This window comes from Felis catus, chromosome F2, assembly GCF_018350175.1.
Source record: "Felis catus isolate Fca126 chromosome F2, F.catus_Fca126_mat1.0, whole genome shotgun sequence".
NCBI classification, from domain to species: domain Eukaryota; kingdom Metazoa; phylum Chordata; class Mammalia; order Carnivora; family Felidae; genus Felis; species Felis catus.
The window spans coordinates 53,463,076-53,481,603 of NC_058385.1; the positions used below are offsets into that span (position 1 = coordinate 53,463,076).

An 18,528-nucleotide genomic window follows, 5' to 3' on the forward strand; every position below is an offset into this window, starting at 1 on the left:
TGTGGCAGCTAGGGAGAGGCACCGTCAGAATCTCGCTTCAATTAAGAACTTGCTATTCAACTGCAAGGGAGTTCAAGGAAGCTGACAGCCTCTAGTTATTAAAGCCTTCAAAATTTATCTCAGCCTCTGAGCAAGCAGCCCCTAGCCAACAAATGAACATGTGGTAGTTCTGGGGCCTGGTCATTTCTGCCCAGTGTAGGTTTCCTCTAATGGGTAATCTTTGCTCAGGAGCTTTTTTATTGAATTGGCTAATACTTTGTCAGATCTAAATCATGGCATGAGCCTCCTTCTGTCCAATCCAACTTCCTACTCTCTTTTCTTTCATGGGCATCAAATAGGCATCGTCTGAAAACTTTCCCCATCCAAGCTTTCCCTTCCCAGAGTACCAAAATGACAAAGCTACTTTTTAGTAAGATCCAACTCTGGGAAGGGGCATATCATAATTTATTTGGGCGAGTTATTTAACCTTTCCAAACTATTCCCTTATCTGCAAAGTGGGGTTGTTGTAAAAACTAAATGAAATAATCAACAAAGAGCAACTTGTAAAGGGCCTCGTACACAGTAAGTACTTAATAATTGGTATATAATTGTAGAGTATTATACCACATGCCAAACTCTGTGTGAGAAATTCTGTGTTTATTACTTGTAATCCTTGTTATAATCAGCAAGTATTAATATGCTCATTTGACATATGAGGAAAGTAGGGTTCAATGAAGTTAAAATAACTTGCTCAAATTGCTTAATCACATAGCTAGAATAGGCAACCTGGGGTTAGAGAGCAACGTACATATGTGTTGGCAAATAATCCATGGCTGTTACTTTGGAATGTAATGAAACTGCATACCTTCTATGACATGGTATGTACAATTTGTAATTAATACAAACTACTTTGGGGACTTTCACAACTTTTAAGACTGTACACTTAATTCCACCACATATAGGACATTAAAATCTGTCAATGGATGTCTAAGACTAAGCATTTGTCTAAAAGCTTAGAAGAACAGTATATGTCACTGTTGCTCTCTAATGACTACTACTGAGTTATTCTTGCAGAATGGCTCTCAGTCTGGGTTTGTCTGATGTTTTCTCAAGATTAGATAGAGGTTATGTTTAATATTCTATACTCTTGCTATTGCTAGAAACTGCATCAATTGAAAACACCCGCCTTTGACAGCTGCAGCTCCCACCCCACCCACAGAAATGCTCAAACCCATTATTAAAAGATGAAAAAGAATCTGTATTGGAAGTATAATGGCAGAAGGAAGTTAAAATATTCTATTGCTCAAAAAATCTCCAGTGAGATGGCAGCAATTTGAACTGAGTTGCAGCTTTAAAGCACACTTACATTGTTCCCTACCTCACAGTTCTAAGATAAAGAACCACAATGAGATATCACCTTACACCTGTCAGAATAATTAAGCTCAAAAAGACAAGAAATAACAAGTGTTGACAAGGATGTGAAGAAGAGGAACCCCTGTGCACTGCTGGTGGGAATGTAAGTTGGTGCAGCCACTGTGGAAAATAGTATGGTGGTTTCCCCCAAATATTAAAAATACAATTACCATATGATCCAGTTAATTCCACTGCTGGGTGTTTACCCAATGAAAACAAAAACAATTCAAAAACATATATGCATCCTTATGTTCATTGCAGTATTATTTACGATAGCAAAAATATGGAAGTAACCCAAGTTACATCCATCTATGGATGAATGGATAAAGAAAATACACAATTAATACACAAGTAATAATTCTTCATTACTTAGCCATAAAAAAGAATGACATCTTGCCATTTGCAACAACTAAATGGACTTAGAGAATATAATGCTAAGTGAAATAAGACAGAGAAAGACAAATACTATATGATTTCACTCGTATGTGCAATCTAAGAGACAAACAAGCAAAGAAAAAAGGAAACAAAAAAGCAGACTCTTAAATACAGAGGATGAATGGGTGACTGCCAGAGAGGAGGTAGTTAGGAGGATGGGTGAAGTAGATAAGAGAGATGAAGAGTACACTTCTCATGATGAGCACTGAGTCATGTATAGAATTGTTGAGTCATTGGACTGTATACCTGAAACTAATACAATAGTATGCTAATTATACTTCAACTAAGAAAAAATAATTTTAAGTAGAATTTAAAAATTATGTTACATAAGTTTAAAAAAACATTTGACATTGTGCTGTTTCTGCAGGTATGAGATAGAAATGGATGAGGTTGGTAGAATGGATTTGGGGGATGGGCAGTTTTCTTAGTGAAATTCTGCCAAGAAACCAGACTTTTTCCCAAATAAATCCATGGAGTTGCCCAAGTAAGCCCCTGTATGTGCAAAAAAGCATACAATTTATGATCTGTAAGATAAGATGGACACTTAGTGCCCACTGTTGCTGCTGGCATTTCAGTCAATTCTAGCCAAAAATGGTCAGCATGACCATAGAGCGAGAAAGATGACCAGTAGAGGAAATGAACTTGTGCCCTGATGGCAAGGCTGATACATCAGAGCTTTAGGTTTGAATGAACAACTTAAGCCACTTGTGGCTAGAATTATGCTAACAAATCACAGAAGAGAGACTGTAGAAAAACAAAAATTGTGTCTGTAACAGAGTAACATGTACTTAGACAAAAATATGTAAGTTAACACTCAGTATATTTTTATGTGAATTTACCCATAACACAGTTTATTCATTGTGAATAAATACTTTTTAAAATATTTCTTCAAGTAAAGAATTTAGTTATAGTTCTATTGTAGAAAATGAAGTCTAGATGGGCTCTAGAGACCATCAGGTCACTGTAATAGCTTGTAAAGACTCCTGGATGTTTGGTACCCAAAAGGGATGTTTGCAAAAATGCCTTTCTGCACAAGGACTGTTTCATACGCACAGATATATGTGTGTATCAGAACAGAATATGCACTTTGGGGAAATTAACTAAGTATCATTTGAAAAAGTGGATTCTTAAGTATGGTTATAAATCTCAAAAAGAAACAGCTCTAATTTATTGCTTATGTGGGAGAAATTCTGGGTGTACTCTTTCTGGATGTACTTTCCTCTTCCCTGTTACAACTATGGCACAGAGCGGTAATTATCAGTTTGTGAATTCTACTATGAAAGGACCAAAGTGATCTCACTGGAAATGTTTCCCAGAGGCTCTCCTTTATTTTCTAAAATAATATAATTGGGATGTGAAATGAACTGCTGGCACATTTTAAAACATATATACTGCAAATAATGGCAAAGATGGAAAAACTAGAAGTGCCTAAATGCTACAACTGTGCCAGCAAAGGGGGTATAGGCTATCTTGTTTGGACAGGCCATATAAAATTACAAAATCTGTAAAAAATGTAATAAAAACAATGTTCAGAAAGTTCCTAAAACAACTCCATGTTAATCTGGCTTTTGGTAAATAAAACTCTAAGGAAAACTTCCTTCCAAATGTGAATGTATCACAGTCAAAATCTAGTGACACGGAATGAAGATGAAATAAGTAATATTTTCCCTTAAATACAAAGGGATTTGTGGTTATGATTCACTAATTAGAAACAATAACACAATTTAAAAGCTATAGTAAATTTTATATGAAAGTTACAGTGATACAAATTTACTTTCATGGATAATTGTCATAGTAAACAGAAGTTATAAACTGTGCTACATAATGTGGGATATTTTAATTCACTATGATTAAGACAGAACAAAACAGATAGTAGATTCTAAGTACATGATTTGATGATGATGTTGGATATTGCAAAATCAATTAAAATGGTATTATGCTCTGTCCTGTTAAATGATGTCCATTTTATAAATGTCATAAGGTTTATTACTCTTAAGAAGTTGCTTTAGTCTTTCATAATGTCTGAGATAGTAACTGAATTAAGTAAACTTTGATCATAAAAGAGAAGCACTCCAAAGTGGTTTGTGGGCCAATCAGGCTTAATAAATAAAGCTTGTCCCATCTCAAAGAAAATAAAGTCTTATTCAAAGTTATTCCTTTCTGAATCTAGTTCATTCTGATGTATTATCATTCTAACTATTCAAACATGAGCCTATAAAAAAAATGAAAATCATACAATAGTGTCAAAATAAAAAAGGCATATCATAAACCATATTCATGTGCTTTTTTCATTGTTTAACTGAGATCATTAAATGAGATAGCATTTCCCATGGTGTCTAACATGGTATAATCCAATATTTGACTGCTTGGGTATTTCCTTGGTATTTGTCACCAATGCTGGGGAGTGTTCAGTCAAAAAACTGAATTAAGTATTTTTAACATACATGAATCAAAGCTTCTTTTCCAAAGAAGTGAGAGAGTGAGAGATAACATTTTGAAAATATTTTATAAAAGTAAATTTATAGAAAGTACACTTGATGTTTATATTCTCAGGGTTATGGTTTTATCTATAGAAGATATTTCTTTTTAATTTACATTTACAATTACATTATAAAATGTTAGAGAAGAATAAAAAGTTTTGTCATTGACATACCAGTTTTTTCCTGAGTGTGCTGAGGAGGGCAAGTTTTATTAGATATCTAAAATGTTACGATATATAAACACCGTCATTTTCCCGCTTCAGGAAGTACTATTGGTAAAAAAATTTCCCTTAAATATATTTTTCCTATAAATATATCATCTTTTATCTAGGATCTAAACAGCTGATCTCCTTCATACGTATTTGCCATCTCTGTTACCCACTAGTGGCAAGAACTTGAGCAAATCATCACTTCAGGGCCTCAGATTAGGAAACATATACAATGTCCAATTGTTTTTCAAAGTACTGGCATTACCCCATTAGTGGGTTGCACCTAGTGTTTTTAGAAAACAAAATAAAATTGACTCAATTTGAATAGAACTAGAGAGGACAAGACACATTGTAGGGCTAGGTTGTAAATTTTGTTTTGGTTTTATATATAATGTATGCATACTGTGTGATGTAAAATGTATTTTCTTAATATAGGTTGCAGGCGAAAAAGTTTGAAAAATGTAGTTTTAACAATTCATAAATACCTTTTAAATCTAAAATGAAATCATTCAAATTTCCAGCTAAAAAATTCTGAAAATGACCTCCTTTAACACAATGTCATAAGGTTTATTGCCTGAGAGACAGTAGCAGCCAGTTACAAGGGCATTTAGTTGAAATGACTAGAGAATATTTACTCCCTTAATTAGTTGTAGTTGTTAATAACCATTGTAAGTATTTAAAAGATACCTCCTTGGGCTTCCAATTTCTTGAGGATTTCCCTCAAGAAATCCAACAAAATGTTGGGCATAAACAATTTAGTACAAATAGTAAATTGTAGATGTATGTCACAAATACATATACCAAATACTGTGTTAAGTGGCTGGGAGATGTTAAACAGATAGGTATGGTCCCAAACTCACTATGTTTATAATTTTTAGGAAAATATAGATAATATAAGAGAGAACCTCCCATCCATAACCAAGGAGTAGAATTCGTATGTTCACTACTATGAAATATTATCCTAACAATCACTTACACAAGCTGTTATGTTTTTGAGTATCCAACTCACTCATTCAACATTTACCATATGCCAGGTGTTTTCCTATGTTCAACTGACAAGGCTAAGATGACAAAGTTTATACTCTCAAGGAACTTAGATAATAATGAAAAATACAGAAAATAAGTAAACAGAATAAGTGGTAAGTGTCATAATGATGCAAAAGGCATTAACTAGGAGCCACTTGTTATTGGAGAGTCAAGAAAGGCCTCTTCATAAGTAGATAGTTTTCAATACAACTGAGATATGAATGACAAAAAGAAGACAGCCACTTGAAGAGATGAACATTCCAGGAAAAGGGGTAATGGGCAAATGCCAGACTAAAGGCAGATAGGAGTCTGGCATGTTTGAGGAATAGGGAGTAGGGAGATCGGCTTGGGTCTAGTGAAGAAAGAATGGTAGGAGAGAGCCAGAGAGAGTAAAGCCCTGTAAACTGTGGTAAAGTGTTTACAGTATATGGGTTTATTGTCTGGGGGAGTCATTTGAGAGCCATAAGCATTCAGGTGAGAGATGGTTGTGGCTTAGACTGAAGTAGTAGCAGTGGAGATGCAAATAGACTTTGGGAAAATTTTAGAAGTACAATACAGAATTTGCTGATAGACTGCATGTAGGGGATGGAGAATCAACAATACTTCCTAAAATTTTAGTTTGTGCAACTTCGGTGGACAGTGTCATCAACTGCAGTGGGGAAGGACAACTTGGGGGGGGCATGGTGGCAGGAATCCAGAATTCTGTTTGGGATATGCTAACTTAGAGATGCATATTAGCTATCTAAGTGAGTATGTCAAAAAAGCCAAACTAGGTTTCAGGGGAGAATTTCTGGAGTCATCAGCATATTTATATTTATAGCCAAAGGACTGGTACCTCCATGGGAGTGTCATGCAGTATCCTTTAATCTTGATAACAACTCAAAGTAGATATTTTCTTTTTATATAGATATAATTAACTCCTTTTTATAAATGAGCATCTCTGGTGCTTAGAGATACACATGCTGAAAGTCACGCAGCTACTAAATAGAGCCTGGACTCAAATCTGTGTGATTGAGTCCTTGTTTCCATCACACCAAGTTGTTTTATTGAAGAATTAGAATATGTGAATTTCTTTTATTTTTTAATAAAATTTTTTAAGTGTTTATTTATTTTTGAGAAAGACACACACACACACACACACACACACACACACACACACACACATACACGGAGTGCAAGCGGGGGAGGGGCAGAGAGAGCGAGACACAGAATCCTATGCGGGCTCCAGGCTCTGAGCTGTTAGCACAGAGTCCTACAGTGGGCTCGAACCCACCAATGGTGAGATCATGACCTGAGCCGAAATCAAGAGTCTGACACTTAAGTGCCTGAGCCACCCAGGCGGCCCAAATATGTGAATTTCTGAGCGGAGGGTTTTTACTTTTTTTAGTGAAGAACTTCTAAAAAGTTCTGTTTACAGAAAATGAAGCTCATTCAGAATCTACTCCAACTGTATAAGTTCAAGTCTTTTCTGCCCTTACATAACTTGTCTGTGGCAGGTGCCATTGATGTGTGTGTGTGTGTGTGTGTGTGTGTGTGTGTGTGTGTGTGTGTGTTTTCTTTTAAAATTGTACTCCCTTGGTTGTGGGATAGGACTCTCTTTTCTCCTTTCTCTATCTTGATTGCCTGTTCTTCACTGACCCTTAACTACAGGGATTTTTAGGCTTCTTTCCTCACTTTACATATTCTCTCTTTACGATTTTGTTCCATTAATTTTAAATACTAAATATATGCGTTTGAATTTATTATTATTATTATTATTATTATTATTATTATTATTATTATTGCTTCTCCTCCGGACATTTCTTCTTAGCTCTAGTAAACTACGTCTAAAAGTTTCTGAAAGCAATTAGCTTGGTGGGAAAGGGTGGGGAAAGAGGGCTTCCTTCCCCCTCCCCCCCATTTGAGATTACAGAGGAGCGACGTGCAGGGGCTCTGATGGTTTCATTCGTACATTTATTCAGTATTTCTTTCATTCATTTAATTATAAGGACTTACAAATTGGCTGATCTTACGAGATTTCAAATATAGAGTGGCAGACAGTGATCCAGGTTGGCACGAAGACATTCACGTGAACATTAAGAAGTCCTCGGCCACACAAACATTATGTGCAAAGGCAGAATCCCGCTTAGTCCCTCAAAGAGATTAATAAAAAATTTTGGAGTGTATCAGTTTAGTCAAAATTCAAAAGGATATGGAAAGCAAATCCCATTTAGGAAGTAGGAAGATTGCGGACAAATAAAGGATTGGAGCAGAAAATCACATTGCAGCAGTACCTGAAGAGAACAAGATACTGACCGGGGAGTGGGAAAAGAATGAATACACCCATGTAAAAACAAGAAAAAGAAAAACCGGGTGTGGCGCACATTAAAAGCTCACAGGATTTACTAAAACTCCCCGGTGAAATAGTCACCTCATCCCACGCCGACTCCCGCCTCCGGCGGTTAGCCGCTCGGTCCTCCGAGTCCCAGACTGCCGCTCACCACCCAGCTCGCTCCGCCCCCTTCTCCAACAGCTTCTCCAACAGCCCCTCCACCGAGCCGCGTGCACGTGCGCGGAGGATCCGGCCCCCTCCGCTCTCTCGACCAATGAGAAATGGTGTCGTAAGTCGCTACCGCCCGGTCGTAGGTCACGTGACGGTGTTTCCCCTCCCTCTGACCCCCTGCCTCCAGGTTCTGAGAAGATGGCGAAGGTCTCAGAGCTTTACGATGTCACTTGGGAAGGTAACTGGGAGCAGGGCGGGTGCGGAAAGACCAAAAGTCCTGGGAAGCGGTTCGGCAGTACCTGCTGCCGGTGGAGGCCTGGGTTTTCCGGTCTGTCTTCTGCACTTGAGCTCTCTCTGGACGGGCCAAGTTGAGAAGAAGGTTGAGGCCGGCTCCTTCCGTGGCCCGGTCACAGACTAGAATCCACGGTGTTCCCCCGCGGTCCCCCCCCCCCCCCGGTCCCCCGCTTGTGCTCCGATAGACTCAGTGACTCACATACCTCCGTTCCAGTACAGTGGCCCAGGGCAGCTTCCATTATAAAGCGGGAGGGACCTGGGGCTGTCACACATTTTATAGTGGCTGCTGGGCGGCGAAGAGGAAGCGGGGTAGTTGCTTGCTGAAGCTTCCCTGCAGCCAAGAAATACAGGGCCTGTAGGCCCTGTATTCAGTGCTGTGTAAGGGTTACAACTCTATGAAGGTCTGTGGAAGAGTCATGAACAAATCTGATTCTTCTACATGCCACTTTACATTTTGTTCTCTCTGCATAACTGGATCTCTGATTTCTCTTAATTATTCGCAGCCCCATTCTCTCTGAAAACACATTTATGCACATAACACAATTTTCTTCTTACTTCTTACTTCCTAGGAAGGGGTAAAGAACTGGTTATGTTGGGCATACGCTCAAGTGTGGTAGGTTTCTTTATCCATCCTACTTTAAGGTGGAGTGTGTTCTTTAAATTTGGAAGCAGCCAGACTTTGAACCAATTCTGTAAGAGAGATTTTTCTCTTAAAAACTTCAGTGGGAAGCATGGCTAAGAGGACAGCTAAGAGTTTCTCTAAGGCAGGAAACTTGTGTAATTGAAATTTATATTCCCAGCATTTAACAGACTTCAGTAGCTTACTGGTTTAGTGAATGCCTTCTTCAAATGTTTAAACAATGACCTAATAACATGTGGACTGAAAGTTATATTGACCATTTAATGGTGAGTATATCTATCCAGTATTACAGAATTGCAAACCTGTATGGGAAAAAGTAAAATCCCATTATACTTGAACTGAATTCAATAATTTATTATTGGTTTTGTGGTCTCTAGTGCACTGTGAACCTCAGTATTTCTACCTGTATTTGGAGAATTACTTATATTAAACAAAAGTATTAACTGCTTAGTGCTAAATCTTGGATATATTAAATAACACACAGTACCTACCTTCACGGAGTCTAATGGAGAAGTCTAATGGAGCTCTAATGGAGAAGACAGTCTAATGGAGAAGACAAACCTGTAAATACATAGTTTTAAAAGGCTTGTGTCAGGATATTTACTAGCCAGGTGGTAGATATGTGGCTGTTATTTTTATTTTATATATTTATTTATTTTTATTTATTTTATTTACTTATTTATTTATTTTTATTATTTATTTTTATTTATTATTTTGACAATATGAAGTTTATTGTCAAATTGGTTTCCACACAACACCCAGTGCTCATCCCAAAAGGTGCCCTCCTCAATACCCATCACCCACCTTCCCCTCCCTCCCACCCCCCATCAACCCTCAGTTTGTTCTCAGTTTTTAAGAATCTCTTATGCTTTGGCTCTCTTCCACTCTAACCTCTCTTTTTTTTTTTTTTTTCTCCTCCCCCTCCCCCATCGGTTTCTGTTAAGTTTCTCAGGATCCACATGTGGCTGTTATTTTTAATGCTACTTTAAAAATGTTTCAAATATTTCATACTTTTTTTTCTTTTTTAAAACTTTTTTTTCAAATATTTCATACTTTTTAGAAAGTGCTACTTTGAAGGTATGTTCAGTATAGGATTATTAGATGGTAGGAACAAGTAGGTGTGTAACTGTCATACCTACCAGCAGACAAGGTGATTTACCTTTGGACCTTACCCTGTAGGCATTCTGATGAGAAGTAATGTAATTAGATTTAGAATAATAAATATTAACTACTTCACAGGTGTAAACAACAACAAAAAAAGAAAACATTAAAGTGCTTTTAAACTATTAAGTGCTTTATAAAAAAGATGGTTTAGCTCCTGTCTGTGTCTCCAGCTGTATCTTAAAACTATTTACCCCCTTACTCTATGAGCTGACTATGCTGACTTTTGTTGAATTCCCTAAACGTCTTATGCTCCTCTTGTCTTAGGGCTAGACAGATGTTATTTCTTCCACCAGGAGTGTTTCTCCCTTCTTGCCCTACACTTGCTACCATTATACATTACCATTTCTCAGAATTCCCTTCATAGGTCACATACTTCAGAAAGCTTTCCTTGACCACCCTACCCCACTCCTCCACTAAAATTTTTAAAAAGAAAAAAAATAGCAAAGTCAACAAAATATGCCCTGGTCCTTTGACTCCATGTCCTCATACTACTGAAGTACTTATTCAGTTTGTTAAGTTTTAGAATTTTCTTTCCTAGAATGAAGGGAGGGACCAGGCATATCTTGTTCTTATGCTAGACATTTTGGAGGAGCTCAGTAATTATTTGTTGACTAAATGAATTGTTAATGACATTAATAATAAACATTAACACATTTTCACAAAAAGACCGTAAATCATTTTTCTAGTGTTGGAATCATTCCTTTCGTATCTAAGATAGACTTAGGCAGCTCACTATTCTAATAGGATATGTTTGCTTGTTTGTAAAATGAAGGTTTCAGACCTTTCCAGAACCAAATTCCATTGAATAGCATCATGAATTAAAGCTATGGAAATGACTTATTCAGAAAGTACTATAATTCTTGTGATAGGAAAATTTATCATGTATAAAAGATCCGTATAGTGAGTCTAACACTCTTCAATTGGGATCTAAAAAAAAGTAGAATATATAGTTTACTCATTTGGCCAGTTGAAAATTAATGATGTTTATTATACAGAGGAGTTATGAGTTTAGAGGTAGAAAAGAGAATTGTGGGGTTTCTGAATGGTTCAGTTGGTTAAGCATCCAACCCTTGATTTCAGCTCATATCATGATCTCATAGTTCATGGGTTCGAGCCCCACATCAGGCTTTGTGCTGACAGTGCACAGAGCCTGCTTGGAATTCTCTCTCTCTCTCTGCTCCTACCCCCACTCGCGTGTGTGCTTTCTCTCTCTCTCTCTCTCTCTCTCTCTCTCTCTCTCAAAATAAATAATAAAAAAAAAATTTTAGAAGAAAAACTCTTTAAAAGAAAAAGAACTCTTTAAAAGAACTCTGTAAAAGAAAAAGAGTTCTAAGAAGGGTATAGTCAAATTTTTTGAAAATAGGATAGTTGGCCAGGATATGGATAGGATGTCTAGCACAATGCCTGGCCTGTAATAGGCACTAAATGAGTATTTGTTGAAGACATATTTATAAAAATGTTTGAAAGGATTTTAGTTTTTTATGCTTACTGTCTCTACTTCCTCTCTTTTTATTAAGACCTTCAACAAACGTAATTTGTTTTCCATTCTCTATCACTCCAATAGGATTTCTAGGGTGACCTAATGCCAGGTCTAATGAATGTGGGTTTTTGTTTGTTGGTTTGTTTGTTTTGTTTTTACATCTATACTGTATTTGTTGTTGTGGATCACTCCTTCCATGAAACATTCTTTCCTTCGTTTCATAATAACATAAAGGGTCTCCTCTTTTCAGACCTTTCTTTTGTGAGTTTTCTACAGCTATTTGGTCCTTGATTTTTGGTGTTCTTAGTGGTTCTTTTTTTAGCACTCAATCTTATCAATGGTTTTTAAACCTGAGATCAGTATACTCCTGACTGATGGAGGGGTGTTTTATGTGGCCTTTGAATTTCCTGGAATTATATGTAAAATTTGGTGTATGTAAATGTGTACATATTTCTGGGAAGAGAAAGTTCAAAGGTCTCATCGGCTTCAAAGAGTCTAAAATTGAAAGGTTAAATGCCTTCTTTGGGTGATCTTATCCATACCTAGCTTTAACTATTAGTTTATATACTAAATGGCATGTTAATTAAATACATGTCTGAGTACTTTGCACCAAGCACTGTTCCAATTCTTAAGGATACAGTGCTAAATAAGACAGGCAGGGTCCCAGATCTCATGGAACATACCCTGAGATTTCACTTCTAGGCTAAAGATCTGTATTTATGGATGGATATATATATATATATATATATATATATATATATATATATATATATATTTTTTTTTTTTTTTTTTTTTTTTTTTTTTTGTGAAGGTAATTTTTTCAAGGTAAGACCTAGCAAGATAGTTTGGCCCTTTGAATGCTAGCCTAATTTGGGTGTCAGCATATGGGCAAGGGGTGCAGTGTAATGGAACATATCTATAAAACACTAAGTAATTTATATTCTCAAGGCATTTACTCTTTTAAAATAATCTGCCAGGTTGAAAGTGAAAATGGGTTTAAGACTATGTAAGTGAACCATGGCATAGGGGGATAGTGTTTGAATGAGTTCTGAGAACCCATGCTGTGGATCTAAAGATAACATGTTATGTTGTGATATAATAAGGGATATATATTTGGTCTTTGTCCCCAGTTCCTGTCACAGAGCTCCTAAACCCTTGAAATCTCCTGAATGGTAGGGTTGATAGGAATATCTTTTGTTATATTTAGTCTTATTCCTGAGTTTCTGACACAAGAGCCTCTAAGACCTTTGGAGTTTCTAGAATGAGTATCTTTTTGTATGCTAATGGGATGATCTGTGGCTGGATAGCTTCAGATTGAAGGCTGGTCACCCAAAAGACCAGGATCCCTGATTGGAACTTCAGTCTCATTCCCTGAGTTTCTGGGAGGGGAGAGGATCTGGAGAACACTCATGCCCATGGAATGAAACCTCTATAAACCCCCCTAAACTACAGGGTTTGGAGATCTTCCAGGTTGGTAAGCACATCAAGGTGCTGGGATGGTGATTAGCTTAGAAAAAGCATGGAAGTTCCTTTGCTTCCCCTCTCCCCCCTCACTTTGCCCTATGTATCTCCTCCATTTGACTGTTCCTGAATTATATGCTTTATAATAAAACCGTAATAGTAAGTGAGTTCTTATCTAAATTCTGTGATTCATTCTAGCAAACCTGCAGAGGAGGTTGTGAGAACCCCAGACTTTATAGCGAGTTGGTCAGCAGTACTGGTGGCCCTGACTTGTGATTGATGTCTAAAGTGGGGGCAGTTTTGTGGGACTGAGCCCTTAACCTGTGGAGTATGAATGACCTGCTTTTTTGTTTGTTCATTTCCTCTTCAACCTTGTCAGATTTAGTTCAGACCCTGTGGAGAGTGAGAGTCCAGCTGATTTCTAGTTGTCAGTAGAAAGAATTAACTGTGTTAACTTGATTTGCTAAGACCATTTAAGATCTGTTTTCATCTTACAATTTTTATTTTCATTTTTAGACTTTGAGCTTTAGGGATTCAGATAATGCTTATAAAAGTAGAGAAAATCCCTTGTGCTTCTTTTATACTTATTCTTTAGGGGCCTGTCATTGTTTATTTAATTTATGTGTTCAGCAACAATGTAACTGTTTAAATCTATTCTGCATCTGTCTATAGGTGAGTAAGTGTGTTAGATTTTCAGAGGTAGAAGTAAGAAAGCATATATATGATTTGTGAATTGGAGAGTTTTTTCTATCTTAACTATATGAAAAAGTGATCTTTTGTTTACTGGATTAGGTACTGTTTTTTTTTCTCAGTTATTTCTGCTATTATCAAATGCTGCTTTTAAAAACTTTTCAGTTCACTTATTTTATAATATGCAAAATTGTTCTTTTTTTTTTAAATTTTTTTTTTCAACGTTTATTTATTTTTGGGACAGAGAGAGACAGAGCATGAACGGGGGAGGGCCAGAGAGAGAGGGAGACACAGAATCGGAAACAGGCTCCAGGCTCTGAGCCATCAGCCCAGAGCCCGACGCGGGGCTCGAACTCACGGACCGCGAGATCGTGACCTGGCTGAAGTCGGACGCTTAACCGACTGCGCCACCCAGGCGCCCCGCAAAATTGTTCTTGTAACACTTTTGTTTGCAGGTGCTTTTTACCTTACTTTCTTCTTTCCATTTATTATTATGTGTGTAACTGAAAGATTTCCTTTATTCTGATTTTTTTATGTGGTTTATTTTCCTGCACGGTTGTGTATCCTTATACATTATATGTACTGTTGTAATGTTATTAATGAAGTTTTGTGGTGAATATCCTGTCAGTGCTGATACCAAATATGATCCTCTGAGTATGAAATTTTGCATTCTTGAGTGAGTAGGTGAGCTTCAGGAGCACCTTGGATTTTTGAGATTTCTATGCATAATTTTATGTGTTTCTTTTTTTCTGGGAAAATAATCCCTAGCTTTTATCAAATTCTGAAAGTTGTCTGTAACTTCAAAAAAATTAAGATCCATAGTTGCTTCAAGGGATGGGGGATCTTTGTGGCAGACTCATGCCATTTGTTACTTTTATAGTTGTGACATCAATTGTGATGTCTTTTTAATCTTATAAGGGGTCTATTGCTCTTGTTAAATTGATTTTCTGCTTTATGAACTTTGACATACCATAGACTTACATTAATATGACCTTATTTTTCCGGGGCGCCTGGGTGGCTTAGTCGGTTGAGTGTCTGACTTTGGCTCCTGATCTTGCGGTTCGTGAGTTCGAGCCCTGTGTTGGGCTCTGTGCTGACAGCTCAGAGCCTGGAGCCTGCTTCAGATTCTGTGTCCCCATCTCTCTCCGCCCCACCCCTGCTTGTGCTGTGTTTTTCTCTGTCTTTCAAAAATGAATAAACATAAAAAAATTTTTAAATATGGCCTTATTTTCCTGAAAAGTTGATTTCAACTTCCTTGTCAATTTTTTGGCTTTGATCAAATATGTATGTAATAACAACTTTATTTTTTTCAGAGATGCGAGATAAAATGAGAAAATGGAGAGAAGAAAACTCACGAAATAGTGAGCAAATTGTGGAAGTTGGAGAGGAATTAATTAATGAATATGCTTCTAAGCTTGGAGATGATAGTGAGTTCTTATTCATGCTTAGTTCATGTTCTATTTATGGCTTTTAGTTCTTTTAAAAACCATCTTTTCATTATGTTTTCCTGCTGTTCAATCTATGATTTGTCCCTTTTTAAGAAGAGTTTTCAGGAAGTCAATGATATATCATTTTGAGAAGGATTTCTAATTCCTGGTTGTAGTGGAGCTATCAAATAGGCCTTTTTGTTTTAATGCCCACAGGGCTATCGTCCTGATCTGGTCACAATGTGCCTCCTAAAGAATGTTTTAGAAGAGCCCAGGTATTAAACAACGGGAGATCTTTTTACTTTATAAGATACTAAGATATTTTATATTACTGAAAGTATATGAGGATGCTTTCTTAATTCCAGATATGATATGGTATATCAATTTTTAGTTATAAGTGACTTTAAAATATTAGAAACAAGAAAAATCTCTAATTTGTGCTGGGAGATTTTGACATTAAATTCAGTGTTTTCCTCTCTCTCTATATTTATAGTTTGGATCATATATGAACAAGTAATGATTGCAGCCCTAGACTATGGTCGAGATGACTTGGCATTGGTAGGTATTTAAACTAATTTTATTTCATTTTAAATTTGCTTCATGAAGTATATATAAGTAGCTAAGACTTAGTATATGGCTTGTATTTGAATGTTTTTATAGCTAGTTTTCAGTGCTACTCTTTTTTTTTTTTAAGTTATTTTTTTTTTGAGAGAGAGTGTAAGCGGAGGAGGGGGGAGGGAGAGGATAGGATCTGAAGCAGGTTCTCCGCTGACAGCAGAAGAGCCTGATGTGGGGCTTGAACTCACAAACTGTGAGATCACAACCTAAGCCAGAGTCAGGTGCTCAACTAACTGAGCCACCCAGGTACCCCTTCATTAGTACTCTTAAGAGTAGGTAAGACTGACTAGGTACTTGGGGACAGCGAACGTTCTTAAATCTTCTTAACAGTACTGAAGAAGTTAAATTAGTTGGTGAAGATTATACACTTAAGAGTTGAATTATGCTATATTATAGATTTAAAAATAAGCAGCAGATGGTTTAAAACAAGTTTTTCTTTTGGGTTGTGGAATGACTTTCATAGCACAGACAGTCACAGACTTAGGATGATTTGACTTAGGATTTTTTTTTTTTAACTTTTTTTTTTTTTTTTAACATTTATTTATTTTTGAGAGAGAGAGAGACAGAGCATGAGCAGGGGAGGGTCAGAGAGAGAGGGAGACACAGAATCTGAAACAGGCTCCAGGGTCTGAGCTGTCAGCCCAGAGCCCAATGCGGGGCTCGAACTCATGGACCGCGAGATCATGACCTGAGCCGAAGTCGGACGCCCAACAGGCTTCCCTGACGTAGGATTTTTTGACTTTACGATGGTGTAGAAGCAATATACATTCAGTAGAAACTGCTTTGAAGTTTGAATTTTGATCTTTGCCTGGGCTAGTGGTAGGTGATATCATGATGCTGGGCAGTGGCAATGGGCTGCACCTTCCAGCAGGCATGTGATCACAAGGGTAAACAATCGATAAACTTATTGCCATTCTGTACCCTTACAGCCATTCTGTTTTTCACTTACAGTACAGTATTCAATAAATTACATGAGGTAGTTGATACTTCATTATAAAATAGGCTTTGTGTTAGATGATTTTGTCCATCTGTAGACTAATGTAAGTGTTCTGAGCATATTTAAGGCAAGCTAGCCTAAGCTATTCTGTTCAATAGGTTGGGTGTGTTAAAAATGCATTCTTGACATTCAGTATTTTCGACTTACCATGGGTTATGGGATGTAACCCCATTGTAAATCGAATATTAAATACTCTTTTGCAGTGCTGTAAATGTATCTCTTTCTTAAATTACTAGAAAATCCTAACATACATAGAACATGACTTAAAATACTAAGTATAGCTTTTAAAATAAAAGAATAACTCATGTGGTAGGCACTGTGCTATAAATGCTTTATAGCAGGCTTTATTTCATCTTCACTTTGATTTGTGCTTGACACTATTGTTATATTAATTCTATAAATCAAGAAGTAGAGGTTTCTGCTCTTTTATTCTATTGTTTTATAATCCTGAGTTCTTAAGTATCATCTCCTCATTTAAGCCAAAAAAAAAAAAAATACATGCAAACTGAAAGTTGAAATACCAGGAGAACATACTCATATCTGAATTAGCATTATTTTTTCCAAGGTAATTATGTGATATTGTCTCTACACCTAATTTTAGTGGAACTGTTAGTGGTAAATAAATATTCCATAAAATCTTTTGGATTACCTTCAGAATCTATGAGGTATAGTCTTTGTAATATTCACAGAGGTGGCAGCTTACATCTTAAGGGAGATATTAAGGGAGATATTTTATTTTAAGTAGCTAAATGCCATTTGACAAATTAGGAGATCAAATTATATAATATTGATAACCAAAGCAGGAGGTCAAATTAAATGCTAACTTTTTTTGTAACTTAGTATTTTTTTTAACGATTCAGAATTTCTACACAGCTTGATTGACCAAATAATACGAGTTTTGTGTGGTGTCATAGAAAGAAATGAACATCATCTTTATTTTTAACTAATTGTAATGTTTTTCTTAGTGTGGCAGATTTTTAGCCACATACTTGGAAGCAATACTTGCAGATCATATTAAAACTTATTTTATTACTGATTAATAGTTTCTTCACTAATGAAATGTATTTTTTTGGTCACTTATGCTTTGGGGCACTAGAATAGACCATTTTTATAATCCTCGACATTTCTAGCATTCAGATGTTGGTGAGATCATAGTTGGTGCTCAGTAAGTATTTGATTATTTAAATTAATGGATGAATTATGTATATTTCCCAAAGGAGATTGGCTCCATAGACTTGGTGTCTGCATTTTATGACCCCAAATCAGGTTATGTGTACTGACAAGATGATTGATTAATACATGATTTCAACAGGGAAAAATTGAACAAAGTGTTAATATTATTTGCTAGGGACTTGAGAATACTATCAAAGAGCTTAATTTTTATAAAGAGAATACTTAGGCAATAGTTAGAAGCAAAAACCTGGAAGCTGTTATAAGCATGTAAGTTGGGTCTGGCACATTATGGAAGCAATTTTTTTTTAAAGTTCTTTTATTATTTCTGAGACAGAGAGAGAGAGAGAATGAACAAGAGGGCAAGGGGCAGAGAGATTGGCAGACACAGAATCTGAAGCAGGCTTCAGGCTCTGAACTGTCAGCACAGAGCGCAAAGCAGGGCTCGAACTCATGAATTGTGAGATCATGACCTGAGCTGAAGTTGGATGCTTAACCCCAGAAGCCATTTTTAAGGAGGAATAATATGGCAATATCTCAAGAGTTATTAGTGTACTCCATGA

The 18,528-nt window shown here is 36.6% G+C and overlaps 2 protein-coding genes across 26 annotated transcripts in view; one reads left to right on the forward strand and one right to left on the reverse strand.

Annotated features, from left to right (window-relative positions):
* The window catches only part of EIF3E (eukaryotic translation initiation factor 3 subunit E), a 238,298-nt gene extending 230,225 nt beyond the window's left edge, over nt 1–8,073 (reverse strand). Inside the window, exon 1 of the mRNA XM_045050167.1 lies at nt 7,953–8,073. The gene's annotated coding sequence lies outside the window, so the exon portion shown is untranslated. The remainder of the gene's footprint in view (nt 1–7,952) is intronic.
* Nucleotides 8,074–8,112: 39 nt separating this feature from the next.
* EMC2 (ER membrane protein complex subunit 2) overlaps nt 8,113–18,528 on the forward strand; it is a 565,050-nt gene continuing 554,634 nt past the window's right edge. For all 25 annotated transcript variants that reach the window (XM_011291431.3, XM_011291432.3, XR_006592742.1 and 22 more), the window contains exons 1-3: nt 8,113–8,262; nt 15,067–15,180; nt 15,674–15,738. In XM_011291431.3, the coding sequence (XP_011289733.1) occupies nt 8,223–8,262; nt 15,067–15,180; nt 15,674–15,738 (219 nt within the window). In that variant the 5' untranslated portion in view covers nt 8,113–8,222. The remainder of the gene's footprint in view (nt 8,263–15,066; nt 15,181–15,673; nt 15,739–18,528) is intronic.